We start from the raw sequence: 26,330 nt of genomic DNA, 5'->3' as shown, positions 1-26,330 counted from the left end.
CGCATGTAGACACACACACACACACACCATTAACTACTAAAGAGCATCACAGAGATTAGCGCACAGTATTTTGGCAGTATAAATGTGTCTATTAGCCCTACATAGAGGCTTCATTGTAGATGAATTAATTAAACTGTGTGTATGAGTGTGTGTGTGTGGGGGGGGGGGGTTCCCTGCTGTAAGATGAGACCTCTGTGGGACAGGAAGGTACAGGTATGTGTCACTGCTCTACTCCAATCATGATTACATAACAGGGAGATCCTGACTCATGACAGAACTTGGGAATTCCTCACCTTACAGGACTCTACTCTTTAGAACTATGTGGGTGTGTGGAACTCAGCTTCTGACTCTGACTCTGGGGTGCAGAACATGGGTAAATTTAGCATGTGGAGATTGCATTGAGCGCTGGCTTCCTGATGGATCTGGCTCCACACAGCTGACTCCCCCAGCTCTGCGCTGACATACATGGCTCTAATGCTCTAATAGGTCACAGCTAGCTCGAGGTCACAGCAGGCGGAGGTAGATGGTGTGCGACCCAAATGGCACCATATAACGTTTTAGTAGACTTCTTTTGACCAGAGCCCATAGAGCTCTGGTCAAAGGTAGTGCCCTATATAGGGAATAGGGTGCCATTTGGGACACAAGCATGGTTACTGGGAACATGCACACCCAGAGGGTCCATGATGTACTTTCTGCCTCCTCTGCCTCTGACTCGTGGTATTACTATCTATCTCTACTACTGAGTATTTATACAGAGTCTCTTGGGTAAGTTAATGAGAGCCGCTCAGTGTAACGTGGTAATGTGATCAGTGATTCATTGTTTGATTAAATTGACTGGAGAGGAAGCCCTGTCATAATGATGCGCATAATGATCCTTTGCGGTGTTATGAAAGCCCAGCCATTCCATTCCTAATGCTAATGACCCCCAGCAAATAGGATACTTACGTAAATCCCCGCAGGGACAGTTAATACCACCCAGCACCACTACAGACAGATATAACATGAGTCTCAAATAACAATCTATTCTCTATGTAGTGTATTACTTTTGAACAGATCCCTATGGGCCCCGTTCAAAAGTAGTGCACTAGGGAATAGGGTGCCATTTGAGACACAACCATAGACACAGGCGCCTATCCCCAGAGCTGGGCTTTAAACCTAATGTGGGTTTGTGTGTATATCGGGGGTGTTAGATAAAAGCAGAAGATACATTTCTATCTCGCGTGGATTAATAAAGAATATATTATCTAACTTATCTTATCTTTAGTGGTGTCCATCAGAACTGCTCTCATGTTTACGTTTCTCTCTCTGTAGGCCAACATTGATGAAACAGAGTATGGAAAGCATGACACACTCTCTGTGTGTAGATAACACAGGGCCGGTGTATTGAGTTACTTCTTTTCTTCTTATTTGTCTGTTTTGTTCAGGGAGGGAGAGAGGGAGGATAAAGGATGAAAGTATGGAGGGAGAGGAAGAGGTGTAACAGTGACTTGTCAGTGTGGGCTGCATGTAGAGTTGCTAAAGCGGGACATACAGCTTGTCCCTCTCTTCTTCCACCCTCCTCTACCTCACCCTTTCTCTCCTCCCCTCTCCTCTCCTCTCTCTCTCCACTGCATTGCGGAGGAACACGGGACAAGGTGCAGACCCAGAAATGTCAAGCCAATGTCATGAGGATGTTTTTTTCTTTTCTCAATCTCTTTCTTTATTTTCTCTCTTTCTCTGTCACAGCTCCAGTTCTATGCCTCTTTACGTCTCTGTAAATGGGTTAAATCACCTCCTACATCCTTATTGATGATGCTTTCTCTTTTTGAACATAAAGCAGCAGAAAAAACACATTTGGGTGATACTTAACACACAGGAAGATGAGGGTGTATATGGTAACCAATGGCAATATGAGTTTCAGAACTGAGAGCGAAGCTAATGCACACACACGCGCCTCTTTCGCCTCTCTGGTGAGTGCGTTAGAAAGCTTATCCTTGCCATGATGTGTGTGTCAGCGTGAATTAAGGCAGAGTTCACACAATGCAGCGCTCACTCTGTCATTCTCTAAGGTCAGAAGGAATAGTTGAATACATTTACTTCATTATAGATATTTGAGCAGTCTTTAACAGTTTGCTGTGCATTTGAGAGACAATAGCCTGAGAGACAATTAGAACTGAGGGCAGCTGACCTTATTGAGCTGTTCTGTTTTGTGGGATTGATGAGTTGCATGCTTCACTCTCTGTGCCTCATGCCTGCCTCATGCCTGGGGCATGTGTGTGCGTGTGTGTTGGGGTTATGATGCTGCTACAGTACCATCCCACTATAACAGCATATCCTCCCACCCTCAACCTCCATCTAAAAGCAAGTATTGCACTCAACACTCAGTCAGTGTCAGTAATGAGGACACAGAGAAAAACTAAGAGGAATACAGACGTAGGATCTTAATTTGACCACTCTTTTGTTAATGAGAATTTTCCTGCGCCTCAGGAAATGCAGATGAGCTTCTTGATTTACATAAATTCACAAAAAACCCTCACTAACACATGGTTATATTAACAGTATTGCACTTTTCATGTAGCCTAATTTTGGCCAGCTAATAGCTTAACCACTGATCAAGCAACATTATAGACTAAATGTTCCAATCCTGTTTCTGCAGACAATATTATATATTATTTTGCTGCGACAATACAGGTCAAATTAAGAGCCTACATCTGTACTAGAACTGACCTCCCTCCTCCCCACTACTTCTTACTTGTACACACACCACAATTGTTATATCGCACTCTATCTCCCTGTTTCTTATTGTCCTGTCCCGTCTCTATTGTGATGATCACTAATCTCTCACATTCAGTGTTTCCATTGAGAGACAGTATGGGTGTATGGCATACAAAAATAGCATTTTTGGTATTGATACAATATAGACAAAATAACAGATGGACAATAGGGGGAAATTAATTATCTGATAATTGGAATACTGAAGGTATTATAGGCTGATAAAGAAAAGAAAAACAGTCAAGCATGGCCAGATAAATTTCATATTATTACTTGGCACTTCCCTCTTTGATCATATACATGCCTGCCTCATGATTGATACATCTGCTGAGCCAATTATCAGTACTGTGAATAATGACTTAAGTACAGTAACAGCATCAACAGTAGCCATTAGCACAACCTAGTCGCTAATTAAGTGTTTACGAAAACCCAGGCTGGATAATAGGAACAGGTGCAGCAAGTACCAGGGGAGGGGCTTGTCTCTGGAGAGGGAGAAGAACTGGAGCAAATGAATGGCCATTGGTCAAAAAGAGTAGGAATCACTGGAGTGGTATGCAGTATGAGTAGAGCGTGGAGCTTTTCCTGCTCAGATCTGGAAAAACTCCTGGCCCTAGGTAATAGGTATGAGGACGTATGATGAGACCTGCATGAACTAAAGATTACCTAACCAACACCCTTACAACTGAGAAACAGGATACGTTGTGAAACACAAAGAGAGCTAGACAAAAATAATGAGGAAGAGTTGAAATAATGGGGTATGCTGTTGAAGAACGTAACGAGAAAGATGGGGACCCTGGGAATGAGAAAGAAGGAGAGCACTGGATGATGAATGATCCAGCCTATATAGAGCAAGGTGTCTGCAACTTTCAGTTACCCCAGAAAACAAACTTTCCCCCCTCACTATTCTGGGTCAGGAAACCTCAAGGGAGAGATAAGGAACAGAGCAGTGCTGCCATTTCTCCTGCCCTACTCTCAGTGTACTGCATATTGCTGTCTGTCTGTCTGTATCACCCAGGCCCAGCTGCTCACTCTGCTGAAGCCCTCACAGTGATCTGAAACAAGATACATTGCACTTCTGCTTTATTAGTCTTTTGTTTGGGCATGCCTTTTGTATTTTTCCTTTTTGTACATATTTATGTTCTCATCATCATCCTCTGAACAAATAACAATCCACTTGGACTGGCCGACCAAGAGTTTAAGAGAGACAGGGCTGGTCCTGGACCACGGTAAGGTTGCCGTCTCCCTGAGCACATGTACAGTACATTAAGGCCAATTGTGCACTGCCCTATGGGACTCCCGATCACGGCCAGTTGTGATACAGCCCCGGATCGTACCCGTGTCTGTAGTGACGCCTGTAGCACTGTGATGCAGTGCCTTAGACCGCTGAGCCACTCGGGAGGCCCGCTTTATATATATATATTTTTTACACACTTTTATTTATTTTACTACTGTATGTCACTATGTCTTTGTTGTAAATGTTTTGGCGCCAAACTGGTGGCAGTTGTGAAAAAAGTCAATAGTTGGAAGAGTTGCAGAGTTAATTGAAAATAATGCCATTGTTGATTAGATGCTTTTTTCATTAATTAGGCAATTTTCTCTTGAACCATGTGGTCTATACACTAGAAACTCATGGACACAGTGGTCCTCTGTAGCTCAATTGGTAGAGCATGGCGCTTGTAACGCCAGGGTAGTGGGTTCGATCCCCGGGACCACCCATACGTAAAAATGTATGCACACATGACTGTAAGTCGCTTTGGATAAAAGCGTCTGCTAAATGGCATATTATTATTATTGTTATTATAACAAATGGACACAGATATGAAAAAATAAATACTATATATGAATACATAAAAAAAAAGTTATTCAAGTATAAATTACCAAAGTTACCATAGATGACCTGTTAATTACCTAAATTACTGAAGATTTCGGTAAAATTGGTAAATTACCGGTAGCTTTGCAACCCTAGCACAGGGTAATGAGAAGAAATCACACAAACTGACACATGCAAAGGATATCCAACCTTAGTCACTTTACTTGTCTGAGAAACCCCACGGTTTGAAATAAATAACTCATCCAGTACAAAGTCCTCTACAGTGGTTATGGCTAATAGCAGTGTTTCACATCAGGGACACACAAGCCAGAGCTGTGGCTTGATACAAATAGGAATTTGACATATTATGTAACTTAATGTTGAAGTCTCTTTTTTGTCATTGATCTGATATAACTGATATATCCACAGTTAACTAACACTGAGAGAGAGAACTCCAGGCACTGGGCTTAGTGAGTTTGGCACAGGTCGACCAAGACACAGGATTAAAGAATAACATTTAGGAGAAGAGTGCACTTACATTCCACTTTCAGTTCCATTCTCTTTTTATCAGTGCAAATAAAGCAAAACAATATTTGCCTATCAAAATCTATATGTATTTACATTAACTAGTTGCTATACGCAAGGCCATTTCAGAAAATACAGTACATGACAAAAATACATAGCAAAGAAACACATTAAATGCAAAAAAACAAGACATATCATGGGTTGCACATTTAATCACAATATTGTTTTGAACGTTCGTTTTTGGACTGAAGCCCAGCTGAGCATTCTACGCAATGCAGTCTCAATACACTCTTAGAAAAAAAGGTTATATCTAGAACCTAAAAGGGTTCTTCGGTTGTCCCCATAGGAGAACCCTTTGAAGAACCCTTTTGGTTCCAGGTAGAACCCTTTTGGGTTCCATGTAGGACCCTTTCCACAGAGAGTTCTACATGGAACCCAAAAGGGTTCTACCTGGAGCCAAAAAAGGTTCTACCTGGAACCAAAAAGGGTTCTCCTATGGGGACCCGCAAAGAACCCTTTTGGAACCCTTTTTTCTAAGAGTGTAGGTGCTGGTGAAGATTTTGTCTAAAGTACCGTGGCTTGGAAACACGATGACATTTCAAAAGGAGGCAAATAATTTGTACGATAAGCTTTTGTCATCATTGTGATGTCACCAGATTGACTTTAGATGCAGTATAACTTTAGCTAGCTAGCTAAGATTGGGGGGAGTGCACCAGAATTTTAGATAGCTAACGTTAGCATTGCTAGCTATTTCTGAGAGACCATATCTATGTTACATCAGCCCTATGTTCCCTGGGCCCTATGTTCCCTCAGAAGAAGGGAGTGAAAACAAATATTTGACATAGCTTATATTTTTTTCTTATGTCTTTTGGTGAGTTGATCCACTGTTGCATGATGGAACAGAGATGGGCAGTATTTCTGTTACATGTTTTGAAATACGTATTTCAATTAGTTTTGAGTATTTAGTGTAATTTGTATTCCACTGGCCTTAACTACAAAGAAATCTATTTAGCAATAAGTTACACAATTTCAAAATACCTTTCTATAACATTTTTTATACCGGCTCACATTTTTGTGGCCCCCTATCACCCCAAATGTACTGCATTTGTATCAGAAGTGTGATGGCACTATGGTGTGATAAAAACGTCTACTAAATGAACAAAATGTTATGTGAAAATGAACACTTACAAAGCACACTGGGTATTATTCCAATGATCTCCATCCCCAAACAAGGCCAAATTTAATTACAATATAAATGATTTGGACAATAAGAATTTATGACCCTTTTAATTGAAATTGGTTCAGTGGGTACTGAGGGAACATAGGACTGGGAGAACATAGGGCCCTGGGAACATACAGTGCATTCGGAAAGTATTCAGACCCCTTCCCCTTTTCCACATTTTGTTACATTACAGCCATATTCTAAAATTGATTAAATTAAATGTTTCCCTCATCAATCTACACACAATACCCCATAATGGCAAAGCGAAAACAAGTTAAGAATTTTTGCATATTTATACAAAATAAAAAACAGAAATACCTTATTTACATAAGTATTCAGACCCTTTGCTATGAGACTCGAAATTGAGCTCAGGTGCATCCTGTTTCTATTGACCATCCTTAAGATGTTTCTACAACTTGATTGGAGTCCACCTGTGGTAAATTCAATTGATTGGACATGATTTGGAAAAGCACACACCTGTCTATACAAGGTCCCGCAGTTGACAGTGCATCTCAGAGCAAAAACCAGGCCATGAGGTCGAAGGAATTGTCCGTAGAGCTCCGAAACAGGATTGTGTTGAGGCACAGATCTGGGGAAGGGTACCAAAAAAAGATTCTGCAACATTGAAAGTCCCCAAGAACACAGTGGCCTCCATCATTCTTAAATGGAAGAAGTTTGGAACCACCAAAACTCTTCATAGAGCTGGCCGCCCAGCCAAACTGAGAAATTGGGGGAGAAGGGCCTTGGTCAGGGAGGTGACCAAGAACCCGATGGTCACTCTGACAGAGCTCCAGAGTTTCTCTGTGGAGATGGGAGAACCTTCCAGAAGGACAACCATCTCTGCAGCACTGCACCAATCAGGCCTTTATGGTAGAGTGGGCCAGACGGAAGCCACTTCTCAGTAAAAGGCACATGACCGCCCGCTTGGAGTTTGCCAAAAGACACCTTTTCTCTTTGGCCTGAATGCCAAGCGTCACGTCTGGAGGAAACCTGGCATCATCCCTACGGCGAAGCGTGGTGGTGGCAGCATCAATCTGTGGGGATGTTTTTCAGCGGCAGGGACTGGGAGACTAGTCAGGATCGAGGGAAAGATGAACACAGCAAAGTACAGAGAGATCCTTGATGAAAACCTGCTCCAGAGCGCTCAGGACCTCAGACTGGGGCGAAGGTTCACCTTTCAACAGGACTATGACCCTAAGCACACATCCAAGACAACGCAGTCTCTGAATGTCCATGAGTGGCCAAGCCAGAGGCCGGACTTGAACCCGATCTAACATCTCTGGAGAGACCTGAAAATAGCTGTGCAGCAAGAGGATCTGCAGAGAAGAATGGGAGAAACTCCCCAAATACAGGTGTGCCAAGCTTGTAGCATCATACCCAAAAAGACTTGAGGCTGTAATCGCTGCCAAAGGTGCTTCAACAAAGTACTGAGTAAAGGGTCTGAATACTTATGTAAATGTGATATTTCTGTTGTAGTTTTTTTGCAAGGATTTCTAAAAACCTGTTTTTGCTTTGTCATTATAGGGTATGTAGATTGATGAGATTTTATTTTTATTTTAAACATTTTTAGAATAAGGCTATAACGTAACAAAATGTGTAAAAAAGTTAAGGGGTCTGAATACTTTCCAAATGCACTGTAGGTTGAGGGAACATAGGGCCCAAGGAGCATAGGAAACTAACTTTGCTAGCTCAAGGCAACATTGCCATCTCTCTAAAGTAAACTTGATGACATCATAACGATGGCAAAGTTGTTTTCTACTAATTATTTGTCTACTTTAGCAATGTCATCGTATTTCCAGGCTACTATAGTGTAATTTTGACAAAACAGTCATTAGCCCCCATTCAGAAAGACTGAGAATGAACCATCAGTCGGACATCAAAATGCTGCGCCATCTTTAGAACGTTGATAACAATGGCAACGACGCGACCGAATGACGGAGGTGCAATCCATGAATAGTCATACTTTGAGCAGAATCTGTGCTTTAAAATGTCAGGCATTAAAGTACGTGAAGCTGGCTAAGTCGAGTGCAGGAAAGTGTTCTGATAAAAATAAAGAAATAGGGAGTTCATTCAGTAAGTACTGCCATATTGGTTAAGAAAGGCTGTCTTGCACTGTGAACATGACAGCACATATTGGGTCTAATGGGAGGGGGGTGAATGAACCCACCAACTCAAACCTTGGTGGATGATGTAGTAATACATGGAGATCCACTCTTATGCTTCTGACATCGCATTAAAACTATGGTCACGTTGGCATGTGGTCAACGTGTATTAATAACAGATTCATAATTTTCATAACCTCTGGATGTAGGCTACACCCTAGTAGTACATGCAGTTTAATAATATTTACTGTTAATTTTCACTGAAAAAACATCTAGTTGTTTCTACTAATTATTATTTAGTAACTGGTTCCACAGCCTTTTTTTCCTGTTTACTCAACATTTCATGTTACCTGAATAAATAAAAAATAGTTGGCCCAAACTTAGCTCCAACTTGAGAAAAAAGGCAAAAATTCAGTCAATTTAAATCTAAATTATTATTTGGGCATCTTAACTAAAAAAGGCTGGCCAACTGGTTACACAAACACAGTGCTTTTAACATGCAATGTTTTCAACTTACATGATTACCTTGTGCATGTTCATTTATACAGTAATTATTCATTTAGCAGATGCTCTTATCCAGAGCAATTAGGGTTAAGTGCCTTGCTTAAGGGCACATTGACAGATTTTTCACCTAGTAGGCTCAGAGATTTGAACTAGCGACCTTTCAGTTACTGGCCCAACGCTCTCAACCGCTAGGCTACCTGCCAACCCCACATGTCCCCATTATTCAACACGTGCTCACCTGGGATTTGAACTCACAACCTCTTGGGTCAGTCATGGCATTCCGATCTTCTTGCTACGCCACCATGTCTTTGACAATTATCAGTTCATCTGACTATTCTCTCATCATTGATTTGATTTACTTATTTCAGCAATGTTAGGTTTTTCTGCATAGTTGTCTAATGTTGGTGGGGCATATTACTCTGTTTTAATGTTACTCCTTAATCCAGCGTTTCCCAAACTCGATCCTCTGGACCCCAAGGGGTGCACATTTTGGTTTTTGCCCTAACACTACACAGCTGATTCAAATGATCAAAGCTTGATGATTAGTTGATTATTTGAATCAGCTGTGTAGTGCTAGGGAAAAAGCCAAAACGTGAACCCCTTGGGGTCCCGAGGAGCGAGTTTGGGAAACACTCCTTAATCACTATTATAAATACAATATTTTTTCTTGAGTGTACTTTTAACAGAGCTGAGATTTACTTTGAGGTGCAAAGTGTAGCAATACAGGTGAAATCAGTCATTAACACAGACATGGTGGCTTAGCATGCACTAAGAGGTTGTGAGTTCAAATCCCAGGTGAGAACATGTTGAATATGAATTACTGTATAAATGAACATGCAAAATGTAATCAAGTTTGGGCCCAAAACATTTTTGGTTCAGGTAACACTCAGACCAAAAAGTCTGTTATTTAATAATAATTACTTGAAACAACTCTATTTTTTTTCAGTGTTCTTAAAATAAAACAAATATCCCCCAAAATGTGAATGTAATTTTCTTTCCACTTGTATAAGTAATCCAGAGTGGTTAATGCCATGAAAAACTGGAAGGAGAGTCATAGGTAGCCTTGGTGGAATTTTCCAGAAGGGTACATATCTGGGCCAGCTTCTCTCTTGGCTCTGGGCATCACACCTGCTGTAGCAGCGGGACGGGGACGTTGGAAGATGATAAAGTAGGTGAGCGTGTCCCCTCCTTTAAGAACACCATGTCTTGTATTCTCCTCTCTCGATACACACAGTAAGACACAACCGTCACAGCTAAAGGCAAAATTAACTTCCTCCTCCTCTTCCCTTTTTGTTTTACATTCAGGCATTCTGAGGGACGGCTATGTATAGTAGGAGAGTGGCAGCGAGGACTCCAGGGTAAGTCTGAATGGTGAGTGATGCACATCCAGATATAGGGCACGTTCCTCTGCCCAGGCGTTGCTGACGCCTGCCAGATCTTATAATGCCTGGATAGGTATTTTACGTATCAGCTAACCACATCATATGTTATAGCAATCTGTCAGTCGATGACACAGTCGATGACACAGTCGATGACGTGGCACGCAATCATTGGTTGATACATGCAAAGTCTGAGCAGGGGAACGCGACCACAGTCTCAACAACCACCCAAGATGGCCACTGCTATAAAACTGTGGCTTCCTCCATGGCGTTCACCCATCTGGATAGAGAAAAAAGTGCTCACTGTAATAACATTGTAATAACAATCTGATTGTTGTGTTGATGCTGTTGTCAATGTGAGTCACGCCTATGAGGTTACTGAATGAGGCCTGTAAGTGGGTGGGGCCAGGAGTTTTACCTCACCATGTAAAAAGACTAAAGGCTATAACTTGGGCCCATAGTTTCTCCTGGTCAGATAATGTGGTCATAAAATAAACCTAAAAAGGTGCAGCGCAGGGCTCACCTCTTAGCAGTGTGGTTGTCCTCGGCCTTAAAGGTGTAGTACAGGGTCTTCTTGTGGTACAGCTCAAAGACGTTAGTAGTCTCCTCTCCACCTGGCCTGTCAGGCAGCTTCACTGTGAAGCCCAACAAAGGCAAACTCTCAGATGCCACCTTCTCCTAGAGAGAGAGAGAGAGAGAGAGAGAGAGAGAGAGAGAGAGAGAGAGAGAGAGAGAGAGAGAGAGAGAGAGAGAGAGTAATATAGACAGAACGAGACCGACATAGTCTTCAGGGTGTAGATTGTCTGGGTTTTGTGTAGGGGTGTAACGGTTCACCAAACCAATGGTTCGGTACGTATTGCGGTCACAGTTCGGTTTCGGTACAGCGAGAAAATGAAATGCCAACAGTTACTGTAGTTAATTTTTGTTTATTTTATCAAATACAAAGTGTTGGTATTCCTGATTCTATATACAGTACCAGTCAAAAGTTTGGACACACCTACTCATTCCAGGGTTTTTCTTTATTTTTACTATTTTCTACATTGTAGAATAATAGTGATTTTTTATTTTTTTTTTCACCTTAATTTAACCAGGTAAGCCAGTTGAGAACAGGTTCTCATTTACAACTGCGACCTGGCCAAGATAAAGCAAAGTAGTGCAATAAAAACAACACAGAGTTACATATGAGGTAAAAAAAACATAAAGTCAGAAATACAACAGAAAATATATATACAGTGTGTGCAAATGTAGCAAGTTATGGAGGTAAGGCAATAAATAGGCTATAGTGCAGAATAATTACAATAGTATTAACACTGGAATGCTAGATGTGCAAGAGATTATGTGCAAATAGAGATACTGGGGTGCAAAAGAGCAAAATAAATAACAATATAGGGATGAGGTAGTTGGGTGGGCTAATTTCAGATGGGCTGTGTACAGATGCAGTGATCGGTAAGGTGCTCTGACAACTGATGCTTAAAGTTATTGAGGGAGATAAGAGTCTCCAGCTTCAGAGATTTTTGCAATTCGTTCCAGTCATTGGCAGCAGAGAACTGGAAGGAATGGCGGCCAAAGGAGGTGTTGGCTTTGGGAATGACCAGTGAGATATACCTGCTGGAGCGCAGACTACGGGTGGGTGCTGCTATGGTGACCAATGAGCTAAGATAAGGCGGGGATTTGCCTAGCAGTGATTTATAGATGGCCTGGAGCCAGTGGGTTTGACGACGAACATGTAGTGAGGACCAGCCAACAAGAGCGTACAGGTCACAGTGGTGGGTAGTGTATGGGGCTTTGGAGACAAAACGGATGGCACTGTGATAGACTACATCCAATTTGCTGAGTAGAGTGTTGGAGGCTATTTTGTAAATGACATCGCCGAAGTCAAGGATCGGTAGGATAGTCAGTTTTACGAGGGCATGTTTGGCAGCATGAGTGAAGGAGGCTTTGTTGCGAAATAGGAAGCCGATTCTAGATTTAACTTTGGATTGGAGATTCTTTATGTGAGTCTGGAAGTTGAGTTTACAGTCTAACCAGACACCTAGATATTTGTAGTTGTCCACATACTCTAGGTCAGACCCGTCGAGAGTGGTGATTCTAGTCGGGTGGGCGGGTGCTAGCAGCGTTCGATTGAAAAGCATGCATTTAGTTTTACTAGTGTTTAAGAGCAGTTGAAGGCTACTGAAGGATTGTTGTATGGCATTGAAGCTCGTTTGGAGGTTTGTTAACACAGTGTCCAATGAAGGGCCAGATGTATACAAAATGGTGTCGTCTGCGTAGAGGTGGATCTGAGAGTCACCAGCAGCAAGAGCGACATCATTGATATACACGGAGAAAAGTGTCGGCCCAAGAATTGAACCCTGTGGCACCCCCATAGAGACTGCCATAGGTCCAGACAACAGGCCTTCCGATTTGACACACTGAACTCTATCTGAGAAGTAGTTGGTGAACCAGGCGAGGCAGTCATTTGAGAAACCAAGGCTATTTAGTCTGCCAATAAGAATGCGGTGGTTGACAGAGTCGAAAGCCTTGGCCAGGTCGATGAAGACGGCTGCACAGTACTGTCTATTATCAATCGCGGTTATAATATCGTTTAGGACCTTGAGCGTGGCTGAAGTGCACCCGTGACCAGCTCGGAAACCGGATTGCATAGCGGAGAAGGTACGGTGGTATTCGAAATGGTCGATGATCTGTTTGTTAACTTGGCTTTCGAATACTTTCGAAAGGCAGGGCAGGATGGATATAGGTCTGTAGCAGTTTGGATCTAGAGTGTCACCCCCTTTGAAGAGGGGGATGACCGCGGCAGCTTTCCAATCTCTGGGGATCTCAGACGTTATGAAGAGAGGTTGAACAGACTAGTAATAGGGGTTGCGACAATTTCGGCGGCTAGTTTTAGAAAGAAAGGGTCCAGATTGTCTAGCCCAGCTGATTTGTAGGGGTCCAGATTTTGCAGCGCTTTCAAAACATCAGCTGTCTGAATTTGTGTGAAGGAGAAGCGGGGGGGGCATGGGCAAGTTGCAGCAGAGGGTGCAGAGTTGGTGGCCGGGTTAGTGGTAGCCAGATGGAAAGCATGGCCAGCTGTAGCAAAATGCTTGTTGAAATTCTCGATTATTGTAGATTTATCGGTGGTGATAGTGTTTCCTAGCCTCAGTGCAGTGGGCAGCTGGGAGGAAGTGCTCTTATTCTCCATGGACTTTACAGTGTCCCAAAACATTTTGGAGTTAGTGCTACAGGATGCAAATTTCTGTTTGAAAAAGTTAGCCTTTGCTTTCCTGACTGCTTGTGTATATTGGTTCCTAACTTCCATGAAAAGTTGCATATCGCGGGGGCTATTTGATGCTAATGCTGTACGCCACAGGATGTTTTTGTGCTGGTCAAGGGCAGTCATGTCTGAGGAGAACCAGGGGCTATATCGGTTCTTAGTTCTGTATTTTTTGAATGGGGCATGTTTATTTAAGATTGAGAGGAAATTACTTTTAAGGAACAACCAGGCATCCTCTACTGACGGAATGAGATCTATATCCATCCAGGATACCTGGGCCAGGTCAATTAGGAAGGCCTCCTCGCTAAAGTGTTTTAGGGAGCGTTTGACAGTGATGAGGGGTGGTCGTTTGACCGCGGACCCGTTACGGACGCAGGCAATAAGGCAGTGATCGCTGAGATCCTGGTTGAAGACAGCTGAGGTGTATTTAGAGGGTATGTTAGTCAGGATGATATCTATGAGGGTACCCATGTTTAAGGATTTAGGGTTGTACCTGGTAGGTTCGTTGATAATTTGCGTGAGGTTGAGGGCATCTAGCTTGGATTGTAGGATGGCTGGGGTATTAAGCATATCCCAATTTAGGTCACCAAGCAGTACAAACTCTGAGGATAAATGGGGGGCAATCAATTCACATATGGTGTCCAGGGCACAGCTGGGGGCTGAGGGGGGTCTGTAGCAAGCGGCAACAGTGAGAGACTTATTTCTGGAAAGGTGGATTTTTAGAAGTAGAAGCTCAAACTGTTTGGGCACAGACCTGGATAGTATGATAGAGCTCTGCAGTCTATCTCTACAGTAGATTGCAACTCCACCCCCTTTGGCAGTTCTATCTAGACGGAAAATGTTATAGTTGGGGATGGAAATTTCAGAATTTTTGGTGGCCTTCCTGAGCCAGGATTCAGACACTGCTAGAACATCAGGGTTGGCAGAGTGTGCTAACGCAGTGAATAACTCAAACTTAGGAAGTAGACTTCTGATATTTATGTGCAAGAAACCAAGACTTTTGCGATTACAGAAGTCAACAAATGATAGCTCCTGGGGAGTAGGAGTGATACTGGGGGCTACAGGGCCTGGGTTAGCCTCTACATCACCAGAGGAACAGAGGAGGACTAGAATAAGGATACAGCTAAAGCCTTTAAGAACTGGTCTTCTAGTGCGTTGGGTACATAGAATAAAGGGGGCAGATTTCCTGGTGTTATAGAAAAGACATCAAAACTATGAAATAACACATATGGAATCATGTAGTAACCCAAAAAGTGTTAAACAAATCAAAATATATTTTTTATTTGAGATTCTTCAAAGTAGCCAACCTTTGCCTTGATGACAGCTTTGCACACTCTTGGCATTCTCTCAACCAGCTTCATGAGGAATGCTTTTCCAACAGTCTTGAAGGAGTTCCCACATATGCTGAGCATTTGTTGGCTGCTTTTCCGTCACTCTGCGGTCCAACTCATCACAAACCATCTCTATTGGGTTGAGGTCGGGTGATTGTGGAGTCCAGGTCATCTGATGCAGCACTCCACCACTCTTTGCCTTGGTAAAATAGCCCTTACACAGCCTGGACGTGTGTTGGGTCATTGTCCTGTTGAAAAACAAATGATAGTCCCACTAAGCCCAAACCAGATGGGATGGCGTATTGCTGCAGAATGCTGTGGTAGCCATGCTGGTTAAGTGTGCCTTGAATTCTAAAGAAATCACTGACAGTGTCACCAGCAAAGCACCCCCACACCCTCACACCTCCTCCTCCATGCTTCACGGTGGGAACCACACATGCAGAGATCATCCCTTCACCTACTCTGCATCTCACAAAGACATGGCGGTTGGAATGAAAAATCTCAAATTTGGATTCATCAGACCAAAGGACATATTTCCACCGGTCTAATGTCCATTGCTCGTGTTTCTTGGCCCAAGCAAGTCTCTTCTTATTATTGGTGTCCTTTAGTAGTGGTTTCTTTGCAGCAATTTGACCGTGAAGGCCTGATTCATGCAGTCTCCTCTGAACAGTTGATGTTGAGATGTGTCTGTTACTTGAACTCTGTGAAGCATTTATTTGGGCTGCAAACTGAGGTGCAGTTAACTCTAATGAACTTATCCTCTGCAGCAGAGGTAACTCTGGGTCTTCCTTTCCTGTTGCAGTCCTCATGAGATCCAGTTTCATCATAGCGCTTGATTGTTTTTGCGACTGCACTTGAAGAAACTTTCAAAGTTCTTGAAATGTTCCGTATTGACGGACCTTCATGTCTTAAAGTAATGATGGACTGTTGTTTCTCTTTGCTTATTTGAGCTGTTCTTGCCATAATATGGACTTGGTCTTTTACCAAATAGGGCTATCTTCTGTATACTAACCCTACCTTGTTTCAACATAACTGATAGGCTCAAATAAATTCCACAAATTACCTTTTAAGAAGGCACACCTGTTAATTGAAATGCATTCCAGGTGACTACCTCGTGAAGCTGGTTGAGAGAATGCCAAGAGTGTGCAAAGCTGTCATCAAGGCAAAGGGTGGCTACTTTGAAGAATCTCAAATATAAAATATATTTTGATTTGTTTAACAACTTTATGATTCCATATATATTATTTCATAGTTTTGATTTCTTCACTATTATTCTACAATGTAGTAAATAGTAAAAATAAAGAAAAACCCTGGAATGAGTAGGTGTGTCCAAACACAAGATTACTCATCAACAACACTAAGATAAAGTGCAATATGCATGTGAAATCAATATGTAAACATGGCTCAGACATTGTATAGGCCTATGCTATAATGTTTTCTTACAAAGAGAAAAAGATTGGCACTTGTGTGACTTCTCATAAAGGGGGCGTGTCTGTGGCACGGTAATTCTCATTTCCCACTCCGGGTTAATGTGATGGGCTATCACTGTTAAGTAGCTCTCTGTAGCCCTGGAGGTCCATCCATCTGTAGTAAGCACAACACAGGGTGCAATGGCCAATTCATTGACAACTTCGGCTTTAGCTTGCTTATATAGAGCGGGTACTATCTGTTTGCTGAAATCGCTCGAGGACTTTCATGAGGTGCTGAACATTGGTGTAACGCAATTTCTCAGGAATCTACCGCAAGTTCAGAGCCCCCCTTTCCTAAAATACAAAATCGAATGTGTCAGCCAGACAGCCTCTCACAAAGTATTGACTACCGATCGCTGTCCCATGGTGCTGAAATTGCGACATGTCTATGCAGCTGCCTATCGAATCGATGATAGGCTTTCTGTGGTGCCAGGGCATATAGCCTATAGCTTTGCTTTAGCTAATGGAAAAATGTTGATTGGTAGGCCTATTTGGTAATAATTTTCTCATGTTAAGCCTAACATTTCTGCATGTGTCTGGCCGACATATCAGTATGGATGACGGATCACCACCTCAAGCTGAACCCTGGCAAGACGGAGCTGCTCTTCCTCCCGGGGAAGGACTGCCCGTTCCATGATCTCGCCATCACGGTTGACAACTCCGTTGTGTCCTCCTCCCAGAGTGCGAAGAGCCTTGGCGTGACCCTGGACAACACCCTGTCGTTCTCCGCTAACATCAAGGCGGTGACCCGATCCTGCAGGTTCATGCTCTACAACATTCGGAGAGTACGACCCTGCCTTACACAGGAAGCGGCACAGGTCCTAATCCAGGCACTTGTCATCTCCCGTCTGGATTACTGCATCCGTTACAAGACCATGGTGCTTGCCTATGGAGCAGTGAGGGGAACGGCACCTCCGTACCTTCAGGCTCTGATCAGTTCCTACACCCAAACGAGGGCATTGCGTTCATCCACCTCTGGCCTGCTGGCTCCCCTTCCTCTGCGGAAGCATTGGTCCCGCTCAGCCCAGTCAAAACTGTTCGCTGCTCTGGCACCCCAATGGTGGAACAAGCTCCCTCACGACGCCAGGACAGCGGAGTCACTCACCACCTTCCGGAGACATTTGAAACCCCACCTCTTTAAGGAATACCTGGGATAGGATGAAGTAAATAGGGTGGCTATAGGGTGAATGCACCAATTTGTAAGTCGCTCTGGATAAGAGCGTCTGCTAAATGACTTAAATGTAAATGTAAATTTCACGAAGCTATACACAGTCTCGCAATGCTGACATTTAGACTGTTGGCTGGTGGCAACAATGTAATTACTTGTTCAGTAATTAAAGTTGGAAAATCAAACAATGCACATTGTAACATTTATTTTCGATGCAACAGCATACTAATCAGCTACCAATTAATTTGTTCATATATATACACACACAACTGTCCTATATAGGCTACCTGACCCTGCATGACATCGGTCGTCCTCGTGCTCTCTCCCAGCTTGGATAGAAAGTTGTTGTGCGTAACACCAGTCTATTAATCCCAAATTATACAGTCAATCCACCCGCAAAAAACGAGTTTACTAGGGATTGTTTCATTATGCAGTGTAACCTATAGCTATATACAGTATTAAGCTGCTATTTAGCTGCTATTTATAAACTTTTTATAAAAATTACAAATAGCCTAACAATTCTCCTGAAGTATTCCTTGCTGCCTCTCTCTCTGTGTCTGTGTCTCTTTTTCTCTTAGAAAAAAGTTTCTCTGTGTCTGTGCTCTTCTCGCTCTCTGTTTTGATTCTACGTAGAGGGCTTTAGTAGCTACAGTATGGCCTTGAATGTTTGTGCGCAAATGTTTTCACCACTGCATGTAGGCATAGGTTGCGGCCCAACTGTTTTCTATACTAAGTATTGACAACCCAGACAGTCTTTCCTGAGACATTGTGCATTATATGTCCATTGCGCTGCACACAATTTAAACTTAGTCTTGAATGATGCATGCCAAGATATACCAGAGATAAGGGACTGCTGATATTGCAACCACACAACTCAAACGCCGGTTCACCAGTATGAACGAAATAGCAAACCGCTTTTTTTGTTTAAGCCCTGAAGAACTGTTGTCCGCTAAAGCTGATAACCTGTTTGCATCTGCCAATTTATTGTCTGTCCAGTATCCAGACGACCTCTCCTCAGAGATTCATATTCAGTTAATCTTTTTCTGTAACGTGTTGACGCCGGCAATTAAGTAGAATGAGAGGCTCAATTAAAGATGTTGCAGAACTAAAACTAATAAAGAACTACCTAAGAAGCATTATGACCGATGACAGGCGCATGGGCCCCCAGAGCTCCTGGGCCCCCCCGCCTTGTGGGGGCTGCGGGTATCCGGTACACCAGTGGTGCTGAAAACCCCTGTTCTCAACCACCGAGAATGGCCCGGTCAGAATCAATTGCGAAGGGCTGCTTGAATGCAGAGTGGAGAGGAAGTTGTGTTGATGTTTTTTTGCGTTTCAATCTGGATCCGGTGGTAGGAATACTGGGATGATGTCGGCATAAATGTGTCAACATGTTTCAGCTGCATAGGCTATTCTCGTTGAGCAGTGGCGACATAATCTCTCTGTTCATCGCCGTTGTAATCTACTGGGAAGACAAAATGTTCCCAAACTGGAGATTTAAAGGATGATAGAGGATCCTCCTGGTTTATCAACCCCACCACTCGCCATCGTACAGAACTAGTTCCCGGCTGTGCCTCACAAAATGAGTTTGAAATGCGCCAATTAATATTCGAATTTTGATTACAAAGTACGCATAGGCTCAAGTTATTTTTTATGATCAGATTTACACACAGTTTAGGAATAGCCTATATTGTTTTATGTATTCATTCATGTTCACAGTGCCCACTGAACAGATGTCCCCATACCGAACGGTTCGGTACGAATATGTGTATGGTTAAACACCTGTCCCGTTACTCTCCTAGTTTTGTGGGCATTCACAAACTAAAAAAGTAAACCTATACTAGAGAAACTCTATGCTCTTGCTCCATCTGAGTTGGGTATGTGTACATTACAGATTTACAGGGAGAGGTGTTGAAGGGGTGAGGTGTGTGTGAGGGTTCAGGTTTAAGGGGAGCGTGTGTTCCCCCTCACCTCGCGGGCCTGGTAGGTGTAAAGCACCTTGTCTTTGAGTTGGAACCACAGCCTCTTCCAGTTCCTCTTGCTCCTCTTACTGCGCTGTAGAGTCCCACTCATAGAGCCCTCCTCTGACAAGCTTACCTAGAGACAACACAGGAACAGAGATATTAGTTAGATACATAACAGTGCAAAGGGAAAAGTATACTGCCACTAACTCAGTACAACCAAGGTGCATGAATTGAAGACCAAAATTATTGATATTTTCAGCCACTTATAATTTGCAGAATTTTCTATAATAATTTTCTTATACTGATAGAATCTTATAATTATCTTATAATTCTAACATCATAATTTGAGTCCAATAATAAAGCAGCACTTTTCAGATAGATAACAGTACAGGACTGAGTAATGTAGCTACAGAAGGATGTGGACAATGGCTTTCACAATGTCAACCTCAACCAATTCCCTGTTCATTTGGTAGAATAGTAGTGGTGTGTGTGTGTGGTTACTTGGCTCAGAGATGCGGTGCCCTTGCGGTGTCTCCACAGGCTGGGAGGGTGAATGTTCTGGAAGACGGCAGAGAGTGGGCGGCTGGAGCGGTGTTTAGAACGAGGACTGTCAGTACAACTCGCCCCAGACACATCTCCTCCTATGGAGACAGAGAACACCTTAATACTGGACTCACACACATTCAATGTGCTCCAGTAGTCAAGGGGGGGCATATACAGTACAGTATAGTACAGTACAGTATGGTATAGTACAATATAGTACAGTACAGTTTAGTACAATACAGTAAAAGGCAGGAGGCGTAGTGTACCTCTCTTCTTGAGCTCGCTGTAACAGTGGTCACACACTTTGGCCATGCGGTCCTTCAGGTACTTCAGAGGGTATCTGTTCCTGGAGCAGCTCCGACACACAATCTGAGTACAGCAGGACGAAAATCAGAACACGTCAGAACACTAAACACACAGAGGTCAGACCATATACTACCATACACTCCAGCCACGTCATCCTGCACAAAACTAGGCTTTTAGGTAACATAGCCATGCCTTTAAAAAGAAAGTAATTCCGTGTGTGAGAGAGACTCACCCTCCCGCAGGCATGGCAGTGGTGTCTGCGCAGTGTGAGGCTGAAGTCTGAGGTGCAGTTCATACACATCATCACATGGGATACAGGCACCAGAGTAGGAGCCTTCTCCCCCAGGGACAGACACAGACGCTCTCTGGCCTGGGAGAGAGAAAGGACAATATAGCTTCACCAGACTTCACAGTCACACTGAGGAGACAGGCTGCAATATAGCCTACAGACACCTGCAATGCTATGTAACCTTAGTAAATGTATGAGTATTGGTTCGCTATTGTCATTGAGTGGGGAGCATAACTATGTTATTGCTAAAATTGGTAACATGACTTTTATGTAGGCTCTGTCTTCCAGTCAAAGTCCTCCTCACCTCTCCAGAGCAGCTGCTGAAAGTTCCAGGTCCTCTGGCATGGTCAGACACTGTCCGACTCAGAGTGTGGAACCAGTCCTCTCTCTCACTACAGGAGCTGCACAGGGACACACAGAGCACAGGTCATTAAGCCCTCTTACTGTACGTAGTCTCATATACCAGTAATGTCCCACTGGGCACAGACGTCAATTCAACGTCTATTCTACTTTGGTTCAACATAATGTCATTGAAATTATGCTGATTCAACCAGTGTGTGCCCAGTGGGGTGTTTGACTACATTACTTTTAGAGGAATAAATGGCCCGGAGTGGTCTAGATACGTGGTCAGGAAAAAACACTGACAGTACTTATAAAAGAGCCTAGAAGCCTGGCACAAGAGGCCTCACTATACTTAATTCACTGTTGAGACAGTACAATTGGTGACCACGAGAACTGTGAACCACAATCATTACACCGACCAAGGTTTATGAATTAGTGTGACCCACCTGGCTGCCAAGGTGATGGAGATGTCTGCTACCTCGATCCTCAGAGCATTCTGCACATTCTCTATGATGGGTTTACTGACCTGGAACATCAATCATCAATAGCACATTACATAGACTCATGACGAATCACTGAGAGAGAGGACAGATAGGTTTGAAAAGGGAAGAGAGAGAGAATGAGAGGATGGAGAGAGAGAGGGAGAGAGGGGATGGCGAGTGGCAAAGTGAGATGGTAGGGAGGTACAAAAAAGAAGTGATGGAGTGAAAATGACAGAGACAAAGTTCGAGAGAGAGGGGAAAAAATGTGAGAGAGGGGAATGAGTGACAGGGAGGGGGGGGGGGGGAACTCCGACCTTCATCCCAGTCAGTGGGAGGCTGTTCTTCAGTCTGTATTTCCCATCCTGCTGAGGGTAGGTGTACAACAGCACATCATTCATCTGTTAACACACAAACACACTCATTATTCACTGACAAGCGTCAGAATCAGACATACTTTCATTATTTATCCTCAAAGCCAATGAACAAGATTATACTGTATACAAACGTTCCACTGATTCAGCTGTTGGATAGAACAAGTGCATGGAGAAATTAAACAATGTGAAATGCACACAGGTAGCCTGGCGGGTAGGAGCGTTGGGCCAGTAGCCGAAAGGTTGCTGGATCGTAATCCCAGAGCTGACAAGGTATAAAATCTGTCGTTCTGCCCAAAGCAGTTAACCCCCGGGCGCCGAAGGTGTGGATATCGATTAAGGCAGCCCTCCGCAACTCTCTGATTCAGAGGGGTTGGGTTAAATGTGGAAGACACATTTCAGTTGAATGCATTCAGTTGTACAACTGACTAGGTATCCCCCTTATTTTTTCCTTTCCTTCCAAATAGCAGGCTATTAAAATCCTTTTGACATTATGCCTGCATGCTAACTGACCACATGATGGCGTTCTAAACTAAGAGGAAACTATCAATTCCTTAAGGAGGAATTGGGCCGTTTTAGTGATCATAATTTCATCAGATTTTACAGTTTTATGTGTCTCAATGGGCGCGTTCGAGCGGATCACTTTTATCAAGACATTGACCAATGTTGGTCACTGCCTTTCAAAGTGTGTTGCATTAAGGGTATAAAAATTGTCCCACTTGCGACTTCATGTCGACTGCATGACCTTTACAACAACCATGTGATCAAAAGTCATGAACTTTAGACTGCAGTCAACTGGACATTTCTGCAGTTGCTACTCACCAACTGCAACTTGAGGTCGGAACCAAAGCATTGTGGGAGACAACCTTCTGTTTTCTTGGCAGCAAAAGGCACTACATGCTCATAAATGGTTGATGTCGCAACCTGTCATTGGTTATTAACAATGCATGTTTACTGTTTTGAGTGGATGACTATTTAGAGCTTAATACATCTTTATCCTTACAATCTACGTACATAGGCCTGCCTACATGTGATCCAAATTTCAAACATAAATAAATGAAATATGAATGAACAAGTACCCCAGACACCAGTCATGGGGTCAATACCAAGTGCATTTGACTGCTTGGCTTATTGCTTGGCATATTGTTTACCCAGTAACTGATGTGAACTGATGTACATGTAGTCTAATCCTTTTCATATTGTTTACCCAGTAACTGATGTGAACTGATGTACATGTAGTCTAATCCTTTTCATATTGTTTACCCAGTAACTGATGTGAACTGGTGTACATGTATAGTATTATCCTTTTTATCTACAGTGAGTGTTTTGTCCTTCATGTGATTGAATCAAATTCTGTTCTTTACATGCTTAATGACAAAAGCAACATACAGTTTGAGAATTAAAGAAATACACTGCAGGCTGTAGTGATGCTGACATGCAAACAATTACCATACAGTAAGAATCTTGGTGGACTCCATTTAATCACATCTGTTACAATTCCATGTTGCACAATCACAAATAATAATGAGGAAGGTACAAGGGCATGAAGTAACGGCAACAACAGAGCATATCCCATATGCTGCAAAAACACCTATATGTTCTCATTGTAGTAGCTTATGCACTCACTACCTGGTTATATTTTGACAAAACCATCATAAAAATAGAAAACAAGCCTTGTGAATGTTAGAAAGAGCTTGGGCTGATATCTAATTTCCTTATCATCAGGATATTCATTCCTTGGACCATGTTGAGCTTTGTGTAGGAAAAGTGGAATTTCGATAACATCCACTTCATAGGCAATAACAAAAGCGAATTGTCGCGTTTCGTAGAAACAGCAGAAGTTGTCCGACTTACTGTCGGTGCATATGTACCTCCACTGACTACTTTGGGCTTATCACTCAAACGCGCCCAATGTCACAACTCAAGATGTCTCCCTGTTCCCTTTCAGTCGGTCACTTGGTATAAAATACTATGGGGAGTCAACGACCAATCATATTCACCTGAAGAAAACTAAAATCACGCCCAACGGGCCAATGGATGCCGAGCCCGCCCTCGGAAGCCCCGCCTTCCTGGCTATAATACCGGGGCTCACATTCATTTAATCAATTTACAAACTTCTCAAGCACACAAAGACTACAAAGATTCGGCTCTGACTTAGGTGTCAGTTAGTGGGGAGAGAGTACTTGTCCCCCTAGATCAGGGTTATTCAACTATTACGAGGTCCGGAGCCTGCTGGTTTTCTGTTCTACCTGATAATTAATTGCACTTGCCTGGTGTCCCAGGTCTAAATCAGTCCCTGATTAGAGGGGAACAACGGGAAAACGCAGTGGAAATGGCTTTGAGGTCCAGAGTTGAGTTTGAGAGCCCTAGATGTTGCGAGTTTTGGGTCTTGTTATCAGTTTTTGTGTTTGCTAAAAGCTAACTACTTTCTGCTCTGCTTGTGTAGCTAATGCTTCCTTGCTTGGGTAGGATGGCCAGTGGTAAGAGTAAGTTCAGAAAGGCTAACCAGCTTAGTTTGAACCTCCAACTGTGCCCTAGGGCATTTGGTTTCACAATTAAAATTAAAGATACTCATGAGTGCTGTCCTTTTTGCCTGGGGTGGAAACATATTCAGGAGGCTTTGGCTCAGAGCAGTTTGTGTGACTATTGTCTCCGGCTGGGTTCAACTTCCATTGGGCGTCGGGCTGACTTTGTGAGAAAGATTGGGGCTGCTGGCGAAGGGTCTTCCAGTGAAGCGACCTCGGGAATGGGGTTGTCTGAGGCTGGGAGAGAGCAACAGCGGTGGTCAGAGTTGATAGGGGTGTCATCCCAGCCGAGTGAGGCTCATTCCGCTTTCTCTGGCAGTGTTCAGGATCCGGATTCCGGGGATGATATACTATCCCTGATTGGCTCTGGAGGGTTTTCAGAGTGTGAATTGGATGACATCAGTCCTGGGCAGCCTAAAGCCCAGGCTTTGGATTTGGCGGGGGAGAGTGAACCATTGGTGGTTAATGTGCCTTTGATGGAGCTGTGTTGTAGGGCGGAAGATCACCTGGGGGCCGCCTTCTCCCCCGCAGTGGAGTTCCTCCAGGTTTAGAGTAAGGTATTTACCTCCTGTCCCTGCAGCGGTGAAGCATTGCTGACCCCTGTTTAAAGATTTTGCCGATGAGCTAAAGGCGTCCTGGGATTCCCCTCATTCAGCCAGGCTGGTGCTGCCAGGTTATGGCGAGTTCATGAATGGAGAAGGTATGGAGGAGGCGGGGCTTGTTTGTACACCGCCGATGGATGGAAAGCTGGCGAGTTACTTAGCTCCAGAGACTAACAAGGGGGCCAATCCTAGAATGGTGCTCTGGCGGATCAGCTGGACAAGTGTACCAGGCTGAGGGTGTGGCGGCCAGGTCGTTGAATGTGGTCACAATGCTGCAGATGTATCATATCAATTTGCTGCAGCAGCTGAATAGGACTGTGGAGGTGGCGAAGCCGGTTTCAGAGCATCTCGACAAAATCCGTGCTACGGTTGATTTTGTGCTGCATCTGTCCCGCTGTACTGTCCTGGCTACTGGGAAAAGTTACTGGTTGCCGAAGTCCCCGATCCCGGTGTGGGCTGGGTATCAGAACGACGGTACCACGAAAGCACATTGTTTCTACCCAAGGTTCCTCTGTGTTCAGGTGTATTGAGAGTGCGGTATAGTTCAGGTGTGGGCATAATAAACAGTTTCTTCCCCACATTCAGACACACGGTTGTCAAGGGTGGTGGATCCCATTTCAGGAGATAATGTATGGGAGACTGGCAGCGTGCTCCATCCAGGGGCACAATTTCGCCATGGGTGATTAGGACGGTGACGAGGGGGTACGGTCTGCAGTTCGCTGTGTGTCCTCCTCCTTTTCATGGCATCATCATGTCAATTGTCCTTGAGGTCCTTGTGCCTATCTTGAGAGAAGAGATTTCCTCTCTCCTTCAAAAGCAGGCTATTTCTGTGTCAGAAGTACAGAGCGCTTGGTACAGCCGGTACTTCTTAGTTCCCAAGAGCGATGGAATGGTCCGTCCCATCCTGGACTTGTGTGTTTTAAACAAGCACCTCAAGGTTTGCAAGTTCAAAATGTTCACACTTCACTGGCTATTGCAGTCGGTGCTTCCAAGTGATTGGTTCATGTCCATAGATCTGAAGAATGCGTATTTTCATGTGGCATCCTCCCCACAGAAAGTTCCGGAGGTTTCATTTCGAGGGTGTGGCATATGAGTTTCTGGTCCTGCCTTTCGGGCTCTCCCTATCGCCCCAAACTTTTTCTATGGTGGTGGAGACGACTTTGGCACCGGTGCGGTGCCAGTGGATCAGAGTATTGGCCTATCTGGACGATTGGCTGGTTGTAGCGGAGTCGAGGGAACAGGTGGAGCTCCACACTGCCACGCTGGTTTCCCATTTCAGTCTCTGGGGTTCATAATGAGCCACAAGAAAATGAGTTTGACTCTGGCTCAGCGCATTCAGTTTCTGGGTCTTGTTGTGGACTCGGTTCTGAATCATGCATTTTTGTCCCAACAGAG

General features: G+C 43.7%; 1 protein-coding gene across 1 annotated transcript in view; it reads right to left on the bottom strand.

Annotated features, from left to right (window-relative positions):
* Positions 1-9,393: 9,393 nt before the first annotated feature.
* The window catches only part of fgd5b (FYVE, RhoGEF and PH domain containing 5b), a 69,582-nt gene continuing 52,645 nt past the window's right edge, over positions 9,394-26,330 (bottom strand). The window contains exons 13-21 of the mRNA XM_084173350.1: positions 21,752-21,835; positions 21,402-21,481; positions 20,918-21,014; positions 20,557-20,694; positions 20,285-20,387; positions 19,977-20,116; positions 19,510-19,608; positions 10,817-10,971; positions 9,394-10,573 (exon numbers count right to left, since the gene is read on the bottom strand). Of these exons, the coding sequence (XP_084029476.1) occupies positions 10,537-10,573; positions 10,817-10,971; positions 19,510-19,608; positions 19,977-20,116; positions 20,285-20,387; positions 20,557-20,694; positions 20,918-21,014; positions 21,402-21,481; positions 21,752-21,835 (933 nt within the window). The 3' untranslated portion in view covers positions 9,394-10,536. The remainder of the gene's footprint in view (positions 10,574-10,816; positions 10,972-19,509; positions 19,609-19,976; positions 20,117-20,284; positions 20,388-20,556; positions 20,695-20,917; positions 21,015-21,401; positions 21,482-21,751; positions 21,836-26,330) is intronic.

Source organism: Coregonus lavaretus (genome assembly GCF_964263955.1).
Source record: "Coregonus lavaretus genome assembly, chromosome: 12".
Taxonomy (NCBI): Eukaryota; Metazoa; Chordata; class Actinopteri; order Salmoniformes; family Salmonidae; genus Coregonus; species Coregonus lavaretus.
Note: the sequence above shows the minus strand (reverse complement) of the source record. Positions and strands in the feature narration are given on the sequence as shown.